We start from the raw sequence: 19,051 nt of genomic DNA, 5'->3' as shown, positions 1-19,051 counted from the left end.
GTTAATGTTTGCTTTGTAAGCCCACGAAATTACATACGCCCATTTAACAAAACTAAAAAGATACGAAAGAGATTATCAAAACGAAAAGATACGAAAGAGTTTTGAGTTCATCGTCACGTGCTATTTAAATTTAATATTGCAATTATTAAAAAAAAAACAAAAAATCGAAGCAAAAATAAAAATATTAAAACAAAAAGGCTAAAATTTAGGTACTCAACTCACATCTTTTTTATTTCAAAATATTTTTAAGAGAATTAGGACAACGCATTACGTAGAAGTTTCCCACCAAAAGCCCATGATCTTTAAAATACCAATTAGACAAGGAGAAATTTTTAGTGTGGATCATGAGAGCACTATGTAGTGTGGAAATTTTTTAGTGGTGGACTTGAAAAGTGGGTCGTTCAGAAATGGTAGCCCCTCACCGATTTCACCCAAGGCACACGTTTCACGAAATCAACTTCTATAAGAGCTAGGTAGATGACGAGGAATCCACACAGCAATACCAATTCACAAATTAACATGGCATTCCTATCCACTACAATCACCATTCTTTGTATATTCTGCATCACTAGACTGCCTAGATTTGCATCTGAGATACCACATAGAAACAGTTTGCAAACTTACATTGTTCATGTTGAGGCACCTGATGCACACCTCACGTCTCAATCCGAAGATTTGGAGAGCTGGTACCGCTCTTTTCTCCCGGCTACGACAGCAAGCTCGAGTGAGGGCGAGCCTCGTCTCGTCTACTCGTATCGCCACGTGTTCAAGGGATTTGCTGCTAGGCTATCACCGGAGCAGGTGAAAGACATGGAGAAGAAGCAAGGATTCGTCTCAGCACGACCTCAGAAATCGATGTCCCTGCACACAACACATTCGCCCAACTTCTTGGGGTTGAACCAGAACATGGGCTTCTGGAAAACCTCCAACTATGGTAAAGGTGTGATTATTGGAATGTTGGACACCGGAGTGCTGCCTGAGCATCCTTCGTTCAGCGACAAAGGAATGCCGCCGCCACCACCTAAATGGAAGGGGAAGTGCCAATTCAACCACACAAAATGCAACAACAAAATCATTGGGGCAAGATACTTCTACGCCGAGGACCAGAGCCCACTCGATGATGACGGCCATGGCACTCACACCGCGAGCACGGCTGCTGGGAACTTTGTACAAGGCGCGAATCTGTTTGGCAACGCCAACGGCACTGCAGCTGGCGTTGCGCCATATGCTCATCTGGCCATCTACAAAGTATGCTGTGGTGAAGTTGATATCCTGGCTGGAATGGATGCAGCTATTGAAGATGGAGTGGATGTGCTATCAATTTCTCTAGGCTTGCACACAGAAACCTTGTATGAAGATTCTATTGCTGTTGGCGCATTTAGTGCGATGCAGAAGGGCATCTTCATTAGCTGCTCAGCTGGAAACGACGGCCCATACCTCTCCGCTGTGGGAAACGGCGCACCTTGGATTCTCACGGTTGGAGCAAGCACTATAGACAGAACCCTGAGAGCGAAAGCAGTGTTGGGAAACAACCAACAATTTGATGGCCAATCAGCTTTCCATCCAAACAACTTCCCACGAAAGCTCTTCCCTCTTGTTTATGCAGGGTTTCTCAACACTTCTGATGATTTTGCACCTTACTGCTTCAGTGACTCACTGAGCCAAAGCGACATCAGAGGTAAGATAGTGGTGTGTGAACTAGGTGGAACACCAAGAATCGAAAAGGGCAGAGCAGTGAAGAGTGGCGGCGGCGCCGGCATGATTCTCGTAAACTATGAGGAAAATGCAAACACCACTTCAGCCGACGTCCACGTCCTTCCGACTACACACGTGGGCTATGCAGACGGATTGAAGATCAAAGCTTACATAAATTCAACAAGAAAGCCCACCGCCACAATTTCTTTCCAAGGCACCGTGATCGGCGATGATCGCGCACCTGTAGTGGCAGCATTTTCTTCCAGGGGACCCAACTATCCAAGCCCTGGAATCTTGAAGCCCGACATTTTAGGCCCTGGAGTCAATATTTTTGCAGCATGGCCTACCTCTGTGGAAAACAAGACCAACACAAAATCAACCTTCAACATAATCTCTGGCACCTCGATGTCGTGCCCGCACCTGAGCGGCGTGGCGGCGCTGCTGAAAAGCTCGCATCCTGATTGGTCTCCTGCAGCGATCAAGTCGGCCGTGATGACCACTGCAGATGTGGTGAACAGCGCTCATAATCCGATTGAGGACGAGACGTTCGTGGCGGCGGACGTGTTTGCGACGGGGGCAGGGCATGTGAATCCATCAAGGGCTAATGATCCAGGACTCATCTACGACATCCAACCCAAAGACTACATTCCGTACCTGTGCGGCTTGAACTACACGAACCGTCAAGTGGGGACGTTTCTACAGAGGAGGGTGAATTGCTCAGTGGAATCGAGCATACCTCAAGCCCAGCTTAACTATCCTTCATTCTCTGTCATTTTCGATGGCCAACCAGCTTCCCAGGTCTACACCAGGACTGTGACCAATGTGGGGGAGCCTGTCTCGTATTACAAGGTCGAGATTTCCCCACCACGTGGCGTTGATGTCATCGTCAAGCCCACGACGCTCAAATTCTCAAAGCTAAACCAGAAAATGAAGTACGAGGTTAGATTCAAGCTACTGGCATCTGCTCCGAAAACCACATTCGTGCAAGGATTCTTGAAATGGACTTCTCAAACCCACTCTGTTCGGAGCCCTATAGCTATCATCCTACTATCTGAGATGGACAGTTTCTGAATGTATCTCAATGTAGGATTCAAGTAATCTAATGTCCACCAGCTTCACATTAATGTGTTATGCCAACAATCTTAATAAAAGTCAGATAAGTGAATTATTATAATTTTGCGATAGGTAAATTAATATTGATCGATGGTGGCATCTAGAGTTGTAAACGAATCGAATAGTGTCGAATATCGTGATTTTGTATTCTTATTTGAATACTAACCGAATCGAATATGTATGTTTCTAATCGAATACGAATATCAAAATTCGAATATCGAATCAAATACAAATTATTTAATTAGTTTACCATCGGAATGAAGAATCGCGATTTGTGGTGGAAGAATGACTTCAATTTAAAATTTTGATTTTATAAATTGTGAAGTTTTACTTTTTAAATTGTGAAGAATGACTCTAATACATGTATATTATGATTCTTTGCATTTTTCCTTTTTAAAATTGTTAATTATTATATAATACCATAATTATTTTATTATATTTCTTTTATAATGTTATGGAGTTAATTAAATATTTTTTAATGTAAAATTAAATTCATCCAACAAATTAAGTGATGTATTTATCGTAAATTTTACAATCAAAGGATGAAAAAATAGTTCATAATTTATTTCATTCTATCCATACACACATATACATAATATTTAAATATTTAATTAGGTATCTACGAATATTGAACATCATAATTTTATATTTATATTTGAATACTAATTGAATTAAATCGAATATTTTTAAATACGAATATAAAAATTTCGAATCGAATACAAAATCAAATAAAAATATTTGATTCATTTACAACCTTATCCGACATGAATGGTACGCAAACTTATGTTTGGGCTCTTCGTCAAAGAATTTTCTTCGATATTTGTTTCCCGAAAAGACTGTTGGATTTGATGGTGAAATCTACTTTTTTTTTTCCTTCTTTTTTTTTATGCTGAAAAAAGTCTTCTACTTTTCTTTCTTTCTTTTTTGTTTGATGGAGAAAAAATGAAAAGAAAATTATTCCGCACTCATCGGCATATTGTTTCTGTCTGCGAATATTTGCCACAAATTGGATAGAATTATTTCAAGCGTTGGTTATTGATGTAAGTGATTTCTTCGTCTTTCTTGCTTTAGTCATTATTAATCAATCTTTTAAGACTTTTTTTTTAAAAATAACCTTTTGAGACTTTTGGTATACTAGAGTTTACATAAACACTCAGTGGATATTTGGCTAAGCTTATTTTAAAGAGTTTATAAGTTCTTCGAGCTTCTAAGATATAGTTTCTTAAAATCTTATAAGTTGTCAAAGTGTTTGGATAATTGTTCTTAATATCATAATTTTATATTTATATTTGAATACTAATTGAATTAAATTGAATATTTTTAAATACGAATATAATTTTTTTGAATCGAATACAAAATTAAATAAAAATATTTGATTCATTTACAACCCTATCTAAATGACATGAATGGTAGGCAAACATATGTTTGGGCTCCTCGTCAAAGAATTTTCTTCGATATTTGTTCCCCGAAACGGAAAAGACATTTGAACACCGGGTGTCTTGGACACCCGTTTTTTTGCATCAACCCATACTTAGCCGGTTTTAGAGAGAAATGTTTATTTACCAAAATATCCCTTATTAAGTACACTGAAATTTATGTTTTTCAGTTTCCTTATTTATTGTCTTTTTGTTTCCTTATTTTTTGGTTTTTTATTTTCAAAAAGTATATAAATAGTATTCGAAGTTTATTTCTGGATTTTTTTTATTATTTGTTTCTTGTTAAAATAATCATATATTTGTTTCCAGATTTTTTTTTCGAAACTAATATTATTTATTTTTATTGATGATTAAATTATTTATTTATATTCAAAAATTATGCTTTATTTATTTTTTTTTAGGATTAATTTTATGATTCTCCTAAAACTAATCCTATTTTTGTTTCCACGAATTATTTTTTTATTGTTTCGATTTTTTTTTCTGAAATTTTGTATTTTTATATTCAAAAATTATGTTAGTTTTTTCCGAAGATTTATTATTATTTTTTATTTGAAAATTATGTTATCTTTATTTGTTTCCACTAATGTGGATATTCTTTTAAAAATGAACCTAGATTTGTTTCCACTAATTTAGAGATTCTCCTAAAATAATCATAGTTTTTTTTTTTTTGGGAAATAGTATTTTTTTTATTTACCAAAAGCATGTCAAACCACCACTTACAACAAGAAAACAAAGAATAAACGTCTTAGTTCACAAACATTTTGTGAACTTTAGGGTTCAACTCTCCTCTCACCACCATCATCAATTGACATTGTCTAACTACACTGTCTTCATGGGAAGCCTTGCTGTTAAATCTTCGTTCATTCCTTTCTCTCCATGTGTGATAGACAATTGTTGCCACCAAAAGTCTATGCATAAGCTGCTTCCCCGTCTTCGAAGCTCCTTGTCTTTCTAAATACTCCACTTCATCATCCCAAGCTCCAGCTTTCCTTTGAACACCACACCACATAGCAAGCTTATCCCACACATTGGCAGAATAGGGACACAAGAAAAATAAGTGATTAAGTGATTCATTCCCTTGTGAACACAAACAACAAGCTTGGTCACATTGAATACCAAATTTCTGCAGTCGATCACATGTTGTCATCCTCTTCATAATAGCTAACCATAAGATGAAGAGACACTTTGGCGCGATAACATTTTGTATACTCAATCCTACGTAGACATTTTGCTCGGAATCTATATAACATATACTTGAATTATAATTTAGTATGAAACGCGATATAATAATAATAAATAATTATACTCAATGAAATAAAGTTGAATTAATTAATTGAAATAAATTAGTGAATTTGGAAATAAAAAATGAAATAAAATGAATCATACGACGAAATTTTGCTCGGATAACTATATAACAAATATTTGAAGACAACGTATTATAGTATTGAAGGAACCATAGTTTGACGTATGATCCATTTGCCCATGACCCATTCCGGATGCCAAACGAGTACATACAAAAATCACAAGTGCCTATTGCAAGAGTTTGAAACTTACTTGCAAATCCGACGATCAAAGACTCCAGTGTTGATCTTCCAACTTGTTCCCACGGTAGAGCTTGACATTGGGTGGCAACGTGCTTCAAGTCCTCTCCCTCAAAGTTGGCGTCTCCTCACTCTCACGATCTTCTCTCACGTGTATGATTAATTAATTAGGTTTAGGGTTGTCTTATTACTTATACTAGGTATTAGACATACCTAAATAATAAGCCCAAAACATGCATAATTATTAAATCAGACCAAGCCCAAAGGCTTAAGAGAGGAGAGGGACGCCCACTTAAGGAGTACAACCTTTATTAATTGGGCCAAGTGGGGTGACAAACATGATTTTCGTACCTCAATTCCACATGATTTGTTGTCATTTTCCTTCATATTTTGCTTGTCAATGCGTGTTTGTACCATAATGTTGAGTTTTATGAAGATTTGATTCCTTGGTGTAGTTTTGGAGTGATTTAAGGAAAAATCAAGGATTAATTGGAGGATTTTGAAGACACGGGATTGAAGTACGTCTTGAGAGGAATCCGTGACCGCAAACAGCGACCAAATCCGAGTTCGGACGAGGGAGAACTGAGCAAAACAAGCGGACTGCGCAAGGAGTCCAGGGTCCCGCGGTCACCACCCGCGGCCGCGGGCATGACCGCGGCTTCCTGGGCATTTTGGTACAGATTGCATCCGCGGTCCGGGCCGCGGCCACGGGCCTCTCCAAAAGCTCCCCCACGGTCCTACGCCGCGGTCACGGCCGTGACCGCGGGAGAAACACAAAATTGATGTTTTTGGTGGGGCCCAGACGCGTTTTCAGCCCCCAAATACTCATTTTCCCCCCTCTTTTCATATCATTCACCATTCTCACATATTTTCATCTTCCCCAACACTCCAATTCCAAACCCTAGCCTCCATTCTCTACCATTTTTCTCTCTTCCACACACAAAAACAACACCAAAATCAAATAAAGAAGGGGAAGACTTGGAAAGGAGCTCATCAAGATTACATTATTGAAGATCAAGATTATAGGATTCGTCTATGAATCTCTATGAATCTATATCTTTATTTATGTTTTCTTATGACTTGGGATTTGTTTTTATTATGAATATGCTTGGCTAAAATCTCTTATCTTAGGGATTAGATTAGATGGATTTGTAATGGATTGATTTCTTTGTTTAATATATATCTTGATTGTGCTTATTGTTATCTTTTCAAGCCCTAGATTTATCTCTTGTATGATTGGTTGGCCACCTTTTGTGCATTTCTAATTTGTGATTTGAATCGGGAGATGATAATTACAATAGATTAGGAGTTTGATACATATCATCTCAATAAACCGGGATGTTGAGAGGTGGGTGAGGGCTTATTGATCTTTTGTGCTATTGGGAGTTATAGGTTAGAAATTGACCGGGGACGGCAATTATGACCCGTAATCTACTGTTTTAGTCGTCCGGGAGGGGGCTAAAACTAGTGGGGAGATCGCCCTAGATAAGTAGGCCATATCAGGATTAATATTGCTTTATATTGAAGTTCATTACGATTAGGCCATATCAGGATTAATATTGCTTTAGATTGAAGTTCATTACGATCCATCGAAATCTAGTCCCTAGGATAACTTTCATTCGAGTCATTCCCCAATTTATTAACTAAGTTTATCTTGTTGTTATTTTATTTACTTGCTTTATTTAGCTTTGTTTTAGTTCTCAACACCTCTTCATCTTTGGTTGTCTAAATAGATTGAAAACAACTCATTAATAATATTTAGAAGTTTAAATTCATCAATCCTTGTGGAATACGACCTTGCTTCCCTATATTGCAACTACACCGTGCACTTGCGGCGTAGCGAAAATAATAGCGAACACGGGGATCTACTAGCTTGAATAAAGTTTGGCCTCCCAGTGCTCGATTTTTTTATTCAGCCCAGAATAAAATCGAGACATAAGTATTAATTTATTCCACTAGAAAATTAATACTGATTTACCTCTTTACAGGTGAGTCAGGGCTAGCATTAGACTTAATTAATCTCCGTGTTTAATATATCCAATATCCATTAATTAATTAATTCCTTTGACGATCAATTAATTAATTAATTAGTCGTTTAATTATAAACGACATCTTGAGTGCTACCACTTAAACTTATTATCATATTGGAACTAATTCCACCTGCAGGGTTTAATACGATAAACTTATTAAGTTCCTAAAGAGGATATTATCATCCTGTTATTAGCAGGACACAGATCCTTATTGTGATATAATCGCATGTCAAATAATAATTGCTATCACCCAAAGTATCGACTATATTTAGTTTCAAGAGAACTCTCACCCATGATAAATCAAAGCAATAGTCAATATATTATTTACACTGATTAATCCAACTAAGGTTAAGACTATTTAAGTCGCCGAGATCTTGATTCTTAATTAGTCAGAATATAATAATTCATCTCACTGTGATTCTGTTCAATACAAGAAGGTACTAGCATAAATAAATAGCCAAGACAAACTATTTATCCATTTATGCTACAATCTAAATCAGCAACTCGTCCATAGTTGCCTCGATTGTGAACTCAATTTATATTTCAACTTTTTCCAATTATATGATCTTCTGTGATCTACAACACACCATATAATCTATAGTACTCCCTCCGTCCGCCAAGATTATGTAAAAATTACTATATTTGGCGTCCGCCAAGATTATGTCACTTTCCTTTTATGGCAATGGTCCCACCATCCTTTTTAATATTTTATCCATACTAACACTCTTTATTTACAAAAAACCCACTCAAAATTCAATCTCAACCACGCATCTCATAAAGTGGTGGGACCCTTTCTCCACTACATCAAAATCATCACCAATTTTATTAAATCCCGTGCCCAAGCAATTTTACGTAATCTTGGCGGACGGAGGGAGTATGAGATAAATTGGACTATTATAGGATTATGCAATAACAATATTTCAGATAGAAGAAACACAGTGAACAAAGGAACCAATGTATACAAGCATAAAGAGTTGCTTTCAGTATATAACCCTTCAAATATAGTATTGAAGTCGCTTTGATAATAAGAAAATGAACTACTATAGTGTAATAATGAAGTCGAAATAATTATACTTAACGAACTAAGGTTGAATTAATTTATTGAATTAAAATAGTGAAGTTTTTTAAAAAATATGAATCATATGATGGGACATCGATCGAAAAACTAAAATAACATAATACTTTATTGAATGCGATATAACAATAAGAAAATGAAGTACTATAGTGTGAGTAATGAATTTTTTTTTAAAAAAATGAATCATACGCAGGGATTTTGGTCGTAAAACTATATAACATATACTTAATTTGAATATATTATAATCAAGTATTGTAATCGATATGATAATAACTAAATGAAACACTATTGTGTGAGTAACAAAGTCGAAATAATTATACTCAATGAAATAAAGTTTAATTAATTAGTTGAAATTAATTAGTGAAGTTGTAATAAAAAATGAATCATATGATGGGACGTCGATCGAAAACTAAATAACATATACTTTGTTGAAAGCGATATAATAATAAGAAAATGAACTACTATAGTGTGAGAAATGAAAACGAAAATTAATTCAAGTGAATCATACGATGAGATTTTGCTCGTAAAACTATATAACATATACTTAATTTGAATATATTATAATCAAGTATTGTAATCGATATGATGATAACAAAATGAACCACTATTGTGTGAGTAACGAAGTCGAAATAATTATACTCAATGAAATAAAGTTTAATTAATTAGTTGAAATTAATTAGTGAAGTTGTAATAAAAAATGAATTTTATAAGATAAATATAATGAAGGAAATTTTATTAAAAAATGGAGGAGTATATATGTTGGCCAAGTAAATGAAGACATAAAAAAAATTAAATATATTATAAATTAATGAAGGAATATATATGTGGGCAATATAAATGATGAAAATTAGAAATTAAATATTTTATAAATGAAGGAATATTTACGTTGGAGAAACAACTGAAATGGATTTGCCATAAAAAAAGAAGGAAAAAAACATAAAATTGCACAGAATATATTATAAATGAATAAATGTATTACACAATGAAATTATGTGATAAATTATTATGGAGGTACAATAATAAAATTGGGAAATTGGGAAAAAATTTGGTTGAGTATAAGCGTTAGTATAATATCATATGGTATTTTAAAATTTTTGATTTAATGACAAAAGTATGGGGTAATTAATAATAAATTAGTGAAGCTGAAAAAAGAAAAAAAAGCATACTCCATTAAATAAGACTGAATTAATTAATTGAAATAAATTAGTGAATTTGAGAAAAAAAATAGAATAAGATGAATCATACACAGGGATATCGCTCGGGATATCGCTCGGAAAACTATATAACATATACTTGAAGACAATGTATTATGATATAGTATTGAAGTCGAAATAATTAAACTCAACGTTCATCAAGTTTAATTATATAATTGAAATATTATTGAAGTTGGAAGCAAAAATAAATCTCTGAAATAGTGTAAACAAATCTATGATCATTTTTAGAAGAATCGACAAATTATTGGAAACAAATAAACATAACATAATTTTCAAATAAAAGAAAAAACCTCGAATAAAAACTAACATAATTTTCGAATATAAAAAAACATAATAACATAATTTTCTAAAAAAATAAAAATAAATAATCTTAGAAAAAAAATAATATTACTTTCGAAAAAAATAATAGCTAGAAACAAATCTAGGATTATTTTGGTAACAAATCAATAATAAAATTTTGAAACATATAAATCAAACAATTTTCGGAATAAATAATCATATAAGCCTCAAATATATGATTTATATAATTTTTAAAACTAAATAACCGAAAAATAAGGAAACAAAAAAAAAACAAAAAATAAGGAAACAAAAAAAACGAAAAATAAGGAAACAAAAAAACTTCTATTTCGAAAAATAAGGAAACAAAAAAATCGAAAATACAAACAATCAAATTCAGTATATTTATGAAAGGATAAAAAAGTAAAAACACAAATCCCTCGAAAACCGAACCATTCCAAAAAGATGCAAAAAACCCGGTTCTAACCGAGTGTCTAAGACACTCGTGTCTATTTATCATCACCCTCCCCGAAAAGGCTGTTGGGATTTGATGGTGAAATCGACTTTTTTTTTTCTTTTTTTTTTATGCTGAAAAAAGTCTTTCTACTTTTCTTTCTTTCTTTTTTGTTTGATGGAGAAAAAATGAAAAGAAAATTATTCCGCACTCATCGGCAACCTATTATAGTATATTGTTTCTGTCTGCGAATATTTGCCACAAATTGGATAGAATTATTTCAAGCGTTGGTTATTGATGTAAGTGATTTCTTCGTCTTTCTTGCTTTAGTCATTGTTAATCAATCTTTTAAGACTTCTTAAAAAAAAAAAATCTTTTGAGACTTTTGGTATACTAGATTTTACATAAACACTTAGAGTCGGTAGATATTTGGCTAAGCTTATTTTAAAGAGTTTATAAGTTCTTCGAGCTTCTAAGATGTAGTTTCTTAAAATTTTATAAGTTGTCAAAGTGTTTGGATAATTGTGCTTATAAGCTAAAAATAGAACTTTTAATTAGAAAAGAAAATTTTTGTTACAAAGAGAAAATCGAAAAGAAATGAAATTAGAATGATATAATGAAAATAAAAAATTATAGTTGAATTATTTTTGTAAAATGAGTGTTGCTTATAAAGAAAATGAGAAAACAAGTTGGAGTAGATGAACTTATTTTTTGGAGAGCTTACAAGCTTATTTTGCCAAACACTGTTTTAAAGAGCTTATAAGCTCAACCAAATACCTTTTTAATATAACTTGTACTCCTTTATATCATCGTATGTATAAACTCTAATATAACTTAGCTACACATTCATGATAGAAACACCCTCTTCATATAATTTGTACTCTTTTAAAGAGCTTATAAGCTTAGCTAAACACCCTCTTAATATAATTTGTATACTCCTTTTAGGATGTCAATCGGGCCAGCCCACTCGGTTTCGGGTTATTTTCGGTTCGGGCTAGTCGATTTTTTTATTTTTCGGGCTAAATTTTTTCGACTCTAACCCTAACCCACTCGGTTTCGAGCTAGCCCGTTCGGGCCCGCAAGTTTTACCCTTTTTTTATATGTTTAATTTTTGTATAGATAATCATATTCTTGTAATAAAAATATGTCGTATTTTTTAAATCAAGACATTTCACTTTATTTTAGATACAAAAAATAGTGTTATTTTAACATAAATTTACATAATATCTAACATTAATTTCGTTTCTGATAAAAATTGTATATAGATTTAACATAAATGACTATCTTTCTTTGACTTTTGTATCATAGATGTTTGTTATTAATCGTTGGAAAAATCAAAACATATTCTACAAACTTCAAAATGTTATTATCGAATTAAAAAGTAAAGTATTAAAGTTTAAAAATCAATTATTAAGAATATGTTCGGTTAATCGGGCCAACCCACTCGATTTTCGGGCCAACCCTATCGGGCTCGGGCTATTTTCGGTTCGGGTCATTCGGGCTAAAAATTTTCAGCCCTAGCCCACCTTTTTTATCGGTCTATTCGGATCGACCCGTCAATTTCGGACTTTTTGACATCCCTAACTCCTTTATATCATCGCATGTATAAACTCTAATATAACTTAGCTACATATTCATGATACCAACAACCTCTTAATATAATTTGTACTCTTTTAAAGCGCTTATATAATTTGTACTCTTTTAAAGCGCTTATATGCTCAGCCAAACACTCTCTTAATATAATTTGTACTCCTTTATATCATTGCATGTATAAACTCTATTGTATAACTTAGCTACACATCCATGATATTTTGAAAACTTATTACCATATTCTAATCATATCTAAAATTTAGCTTATGAGTTACAGATAAAATTATATTATTCAAATAAGAAAAAAGATAAAGTTAAACACCAAAGTTACGACTCTATTTATTAAGGGAGATGTGAGATGGCAGAAAAAATTTGTAAAAGAAAAATGATTGTAAATTTAGCTTATGAGTTACAGATAAAATTATATTATTCAAATAAGAAAAAAGATAAAGTTAAACACCAAAGTTACGACTCTATTTATTAAGGGAGATGTGAGATGGCAGAAAAAATTTGTAAAAGAAAAATGATTGTTCAATTGGGCCAACCAATTCAACTTTAATGGACCAGGACAGCACCGGCCCGTTATCCTTCCACTGCAGAGAGCGGGAAGTTTAACGCTGCTCTGTGAAACCAGCCTGACGCGGTGCCCTCCGCTTTAGGAACCACGTGGTCCGTCCCTTCGGACGAGCCGCATGGCCCAACTCCGCCGCTTGGAACGGGCAGGCCAGAAAAGCTATCCGAAGCCCAGCTGAAAGGTGTGGCCCAACGTCCAACCACATTAATGCCCCCACTTGGGTTACAAGCCCTCGTTACAAGGCTCGGCGATGTGCAATGTTAATTTTGTTAATATAAAGAGCTTAGATGTTTGTTTCGAAACCGATGTGGGATGATGATAAAAACCAATATTTTATTATCAAGTAACTACGATCAGTTCGTAAGTCAACAGGATTTATGGACGTAACTTCTTGTTTGTATTTGATTGAGCCAATTAATTTACTATATAAATTTTTAGTCTTTTGTTTGAATTGATAGACTAAGATCTGGCCCTTATATGAAAAATATGTTAAGTTTAATTTTTTACGACATATTATTATTTCTCTCATGAGATGCTGGGAGCTTGGATATTCAAAATTGTATATGTTAGAATTTTAGAATTTTAAGAGTGATATTGTTATAGTAAAGGAATTTAAAGGTAAATAGAGCAAAATGAATAAAAAACTAAATTCCAGTGTAAAACTAAATGCCACAGAATTAATTCCTGAAACTTCTTGTTCATAGTAGCTCTCTCACTTCAACTGATGCTTGACTGATTAAAATGACATCATATTTATTTATCTATATTTAAAGGGAACAACTATATTTTGGCAATAGAGTAATAGAGAAAAAAAAAATTCACCACAGGAGACGTTATATAGGCAGAAAATTTTAAGGATATTAAACAAATTAGAATATGTAGTTCTGCATAAAGAAAAGAACAACAAGAAAAGAATAGTTTGAAGGATAATTAAAATACTGTGATTCCATTCATATCATTTTTTAAATGCCAATATACATATGATAATATGAATATACAAGATTTGACATTATGATTGCGTCAAGAACAGAACGTAACGTGATTTATACAATTGATTTTTGCAAAGGACAAAAATATGAACTATGTTGCTAATTCATGAATTTTAGTAGCAACCCCAAAACATTTAGCAGCCACTAGAAGGATTCTGTGGCATGAAAATATTTTTAATCCTAATTTTTTATGCTACTAGCAGAAAGAACGTACGTTGTACGCGTAATTAATGTTATTTTATTTGATAATCTATTATTTTAAAAAATCTATTAATTCATTACTTTTATTAAATAATTTATAAAAATGGATGTATTTATTTATAAGCCTTATCGATAACTATTTATATATGTGTATCACATAGATTAAGTGTAATATCTAATGAATTAATATATTCTTATAAATATATAATATGTAAAATTACCTTAAAATAAAATAGCCAAATAGGTAATCCACAAGTTGTGCCTTAGGATGTCATAGACTCTTTTTCTATTAGTATAAATAGTTTGAGTATCACTTTAAGCTCCAAATGGATATAGATCTTCCTAATCCTCATTTGTGGGCAGAGTGACCATCTAAATAATCTAAGTAACTGTTAATTGATTGCTATTTTTTTTAAAGTTACTTTTTATCTCCATGTTTTTCTTAGTCAAATTAACCACCATGTTGGGTAAACATCCTACTTACGCCTTTATATTTGAATTAAACAGAATGCAATCATCTTGTGGACGTGCCGGAGTGGTTATCGGGCATGACTAGAAATCATGTGGGCTTTGCCCGCGCAGGTTCGAATCCTGCCGTCCACGTTTTCATTGTTGTGGTTGCTCTTTTTTTGTGTACGTGCCCGAAATTGATGAGTTGATTCTTTTATAGTTTTATCAGCCTGAGACATATAGAATTGGCTTGATTAATTGATTTTTTTTTTTCTATTACTTAATTTTCAAACTTTACTAGTACGCTCTCCCCTGCGATGCACGACAAACATCAAAATTAACTGATATATAAGCAAAATGTTAATTAGGAATAGCTAAATTCATATGATTATATCATTATCTTTTAATTTCAACAATAGATTATGGAAATGTTTTTTCTTAAATCTCAATATATTATTGAATCTAATTAAGAAAAATGATAACAAAATGAAAAAAATAAATAAATCAAACTTATTATTTCTCATGATTTTGATATATATATATATATATATATAATACAATTATTAAATAATCATTATAAAGTTTAAATTCATGAGTTATTTAGTTTATGAAGAGGAAGCTCTACATCTGGTGAAACATGAAACCAACACCTAAACTAGAAAGCAGTAAACGACACCGGATTTACGTGGTTCGGTCGAGAAGACCTACATCCACGGGGGTTTTGGAGGTTTTCCACTATAATTCAGAGAGTGTTTTACACTTTACAAGAGATGAATGAATAATGAGATGATCCCCCCCAACGTGTGTATGCACGAGTATTTATAGAGGAATACAAGCTAAGGATAAGAAAGTAATTTCGCTCCCCGAACACGCTCCTCGCATGGACGGGGGCAAAATAGTAAACTCCTATCTAAGAACATGCACTCCGCGTGGTCAGGGGCAAAAAGGTAGATTCACTGGTGAGGTGGACGATTCCTCTGGCGCAAGTCTTTCCTCTGGCAAGGATCTTTCCTCTGATTAAGTATTATTCCTCTGGCAAGTATGATTCATCTGGCGAGTATGATTCCTCTGCTGAGTATGATTCCTCTGGCGAGTATGATTCCTCTGGCGAGTGTGATTCCTCTGGCGAGTATGATTCCTCTGGCGAGTGTGATTCCTCTGGCGAGTGTGATTCCTTTGGCGAGTATGATTCCTCTGGCGAGAGCTATCTCGCTGCTCCCCGTGATTCCCCTGGTAAAGTCATTCATCTGTTCCGCATATATTACTCCTCATCAGCTATTCCCCCTAGTCTGGTTGAACCGGGTATCCTTCGTGTTCAACCAGCGAAGTATTGTGAAAGCCAGTGCTGTGCTGTTTTCTTTAATCCCTGCAAATCATGAAGATATAAGAGTTTTAATACTGTAAAAAAGCAAAGATAAGCATTTTCCCCTTGACTTTGGAATTGCAGTTCCAAGTTAGATTTCCTTCTTGTTTGTTGAATGTTGACAAAGATAAATAATTTCCATTTCTTTGGGCGCATAAGAAGACCAGCGCTGAGAATACCCCATATTGAATACATTGCATAGATAAGCAATATAAATGCTTCGTGTTGGATGAATCAGAAGACCGTTGTAAGGATACCCGAATAACATAGGAAGTTGAGAAATATGATACTCTGATCATGTGAGAAAACCCGTCATAAATATTTGTCGAGTCTGAACAATATACCCTGTTGTTGAGCGCGTGAGAAGACCAATAGATAATCCGCGCGTAAGAAAACCAGCGCACGAGAAGACCGATGGATGACAGTAGCACGCTAAGAGGCGGCTTATTTCTCACTGAGCAGCGAGTAGAACTTCAAAGCAGCCCATAGAGCAGAGGCGCAAAATAGTGTAGCCCGTAGAGTAGAGCAGAGCATCCCGTAGAGTAGAACAGAGCATCCCGCAGAGTAGGGTAGAGCAGAGAAATACCTAACCCGGTCAGAGCAGAGAAATGCCTAGCCCGGTCAGAGCAGAGAAATGCCCTTTCAGAACAGAGAAATGCCCGTCAGAGCAACCCGGTCAGAGCAGGGAAATCACGGTGGGGCATTGAAATCACAGTAGAGCATTGAAGTCATGCCCGAGCATTGAAGTCATGCCAGAGCATTGAAATCACAGACGGTGGCAGAGCATAGGAATCACGGACGGTGGCTGTTCCTGGTCCGATTGCACGTCTGTCGGGGCAGGACTTTGTCGAGGCCCTATCTTCCCGCGTTCACCCCAAGGACAAGGAGGTGACAGTGAAATTGAAACGAGAGGTTCTGACCAGCCAGCTTGGCCAGTTGGCTCTTCAGGTACCCTGCATTTTGTATTTTTATTTAAAGATTAAATTACTAACCCCTTGATTTTTCTGGCGAAAGCCATTTCTCTGACGAAGGCCATTCTGTCGCTTTGTCTTTGGAGCTTTGAGATGTGATGATTGTTTCATTCATGTGCAGTGGCGTGTTTATCCTTTTAATCAAAGTGCTGAAATTTTTCTTTAGATTTTTTGCTAACTCCTCCTCTGATGATTTCGCTGACTCCTCTGATTGGATTTCTCTGATTTTGATATGGTTGATGGTTTCCTTATGACATCTTTGCATTCGTTGACTGGTGTTGCCGTAATTTCTCTGACTCTTCCTTTGGCGAACCCCCTGTGTTTGCCTTTCTTGGGATTTCTCTGGTCCCGCCTTTTGGGGATTTCTCTGACTCCGCTTTTTGAGGATTTCGCTGACTCCTCTGGCAAGGATTTCGCTGACTCCTCTGGCAAGGACTTCGCTGACTCCTCTGGCGAAGGTTTCGCTAACTCCTCTGGCGAGGACTTCGCTGATTCCTCTGGCGAGGATTTCGCTGATTCCTCTGGCGAGGATTTCGCTGACTCCTCTGGCGAGGACTTCGCTGACTCCTCTGGCGAGGACTTCGCTGATTCCTCTGGCGAGGATTTCGCTGATTCCTCTGGCGAGGACTTCGCTGACTCCTCTGCCGAGGACTTCGCTGATTCCTCTGGCGAGGATTTCGCTGACTCCTCTGGCGAGGACTTCGTTGATTCCTCTGGCGAGGATTTCGCTGATTCCTCTGGCGAGGATTTCGCTGCTGCTTCCCATCCAAGCATTCCTTTGCTGCTTCCCATCCAAGCATTCCTCTGCTGCTTCCCTTCCAAGCATTCCTTTGCTGCTTCCCATCCAAGCTTGAACACTCTGCGCGGAGCATGGAGGACCCGGGGGGTGCAACCAACTTTCGCGGCTTACGATTAAATAGTAACCCTCTGCGCGGAGCATGGAAGACCCAGGGGGTGCAACCAACTTTCGCGGCTTACGATTGAACAGTAACCCCCTGCACGGAGCATGGAAGACCCTGGGGGTGTAACCAACTTTCGTGGCTTACGGTTGAACAGTAACCCCCTGCACGGAGCATGGAAGACCCTGGGGGTGCAACCAACTTTCGTGGCTTACGGTTGAACAGTAACCCCCTGCACGGAGCATGGAAGACTCTGGGGGTGCAACCAACTTTCGTGGCTTACGGTTGAACAGTAACCCCCTTCACGGAGCATGGAAGACCCTGGGGGTGCAACCAACTTTCGTGGCTTACGGTTAAACAGTAACCCCCTGCACGGAGCATGGAAGACCCTGGGGGTGCAACCAACTTTCGTGGTTTACGGTAGCAATGATCCCTCTGCGCGGAGCATGGAAGACCCTGGGGGTGCAACCAACTTTCGCGGCTTACGATAGCAATGATCCCTCTGCGCGGAGCATGGAGGACCCGGGGGGTGCAACCTACTTTCGCGGCTTACGATAGCAATGATCCCTCTGCGCGGAGCATGGAGGACCCGGGGGGTGCCACCAACTTTCGCGGCTTATGATAGCAATGATCCCTCTGCGCGGAGCATGGAGGACCCGGGGGTGCAACCAACTTTCGCGGCTTATTATAGCAATGATCCCTCTGCGCGGAGCATGGAGGACCCGGGGGGTGCAACCAACTTTAGCGGCTTACGATAGCAATGATCCCTTTGCGCGGAGCATGGAGGACCCGGGGGGTGCCACCAACTTTTGCGACTTACGATAGCAATGATCCCTCTGCGCGGAGCATGGAGGACCCGGGGGGTGCCACCAACTTTCGCGGCTTACGATAGCAATGATCCCTCTGCGCGGAGCATGGAGGACCCGGGGGGTGCCACCAACTTTCGCGGCTTACGATAGCAATGATCCCTCTGGGCTGCTCTTGGTGCTTGCGTTTCCCTTGAATTGCTTAAACAACAATTTTGAATTTGTTAATTAGGGACTGTGGGTATACACCCTACTCCCCCCTCTGGTGACATGTGCAATGCTCTGCATGAACATGTTAAGTAGAGTATTGAATATGAAAAGCGATAATTAGAGTGAAAGAGACAACGCCAGAGAATTCCCTAGAACCACGTATC

At 36.4% G+C, this 19,051-nt stretch overlaps 1 protein-coding gene and 1 non-coding gene across 2 annotated transcripts; both read left to right on the top strand.

The window, feature by feature from the left end:
* The first annotated feature begins 339 nt into the window (after nt 1–339).
* Nucleotides 340–2,869, top strand: LOC131026094 (subtilisin-like protease). The gene has a single exon (XM_057955869.1). It carries the CDS (start codon nt 478–480, stop codon nt 2,764–2,766), a length of 2,289 nt encoding a protein of 762 aa, XP_057811852.1. The 5' UTR covers nt 340–477; the 3' UTR covers nt 2,767–2,869.
* Nucleotides 2,870–14,709: 11,840 nt separating this feature from the next.
* TRNAS-AGA (transfer RNA serine (anticodon AGA)) lies at nt 14,710–14,791 on the top strand. Its single transcript has one exon. It is a non-coding gene; the product is annotated as a tRNA-Ser (tRNA).
* The last annotated feature ends 4,260 nt before the right edge of the window (nt 14,792–19,051 follow it).

Source organism: Salvia miltiorrhiza, chromosome 1 (genome assembly GCF_028751815.1).
Source record: "Salvia miltiorrhiza cultivar Shanhuang (shh) chromosome 1, IMPLAD_Smil_shh, whole genome shotgun sequence".
Taxonomy (NCBI): domain Eukaryota; kingdom Viridiplantae; phylum Streptophyta; class Magnoliopsida; order Lamiales; family Lamiaceae; genus Salvia; species Salvia miltiorrhiza.
This window is presented reverse-complemented; position numbering and strand designations above follow the sequence as displayed.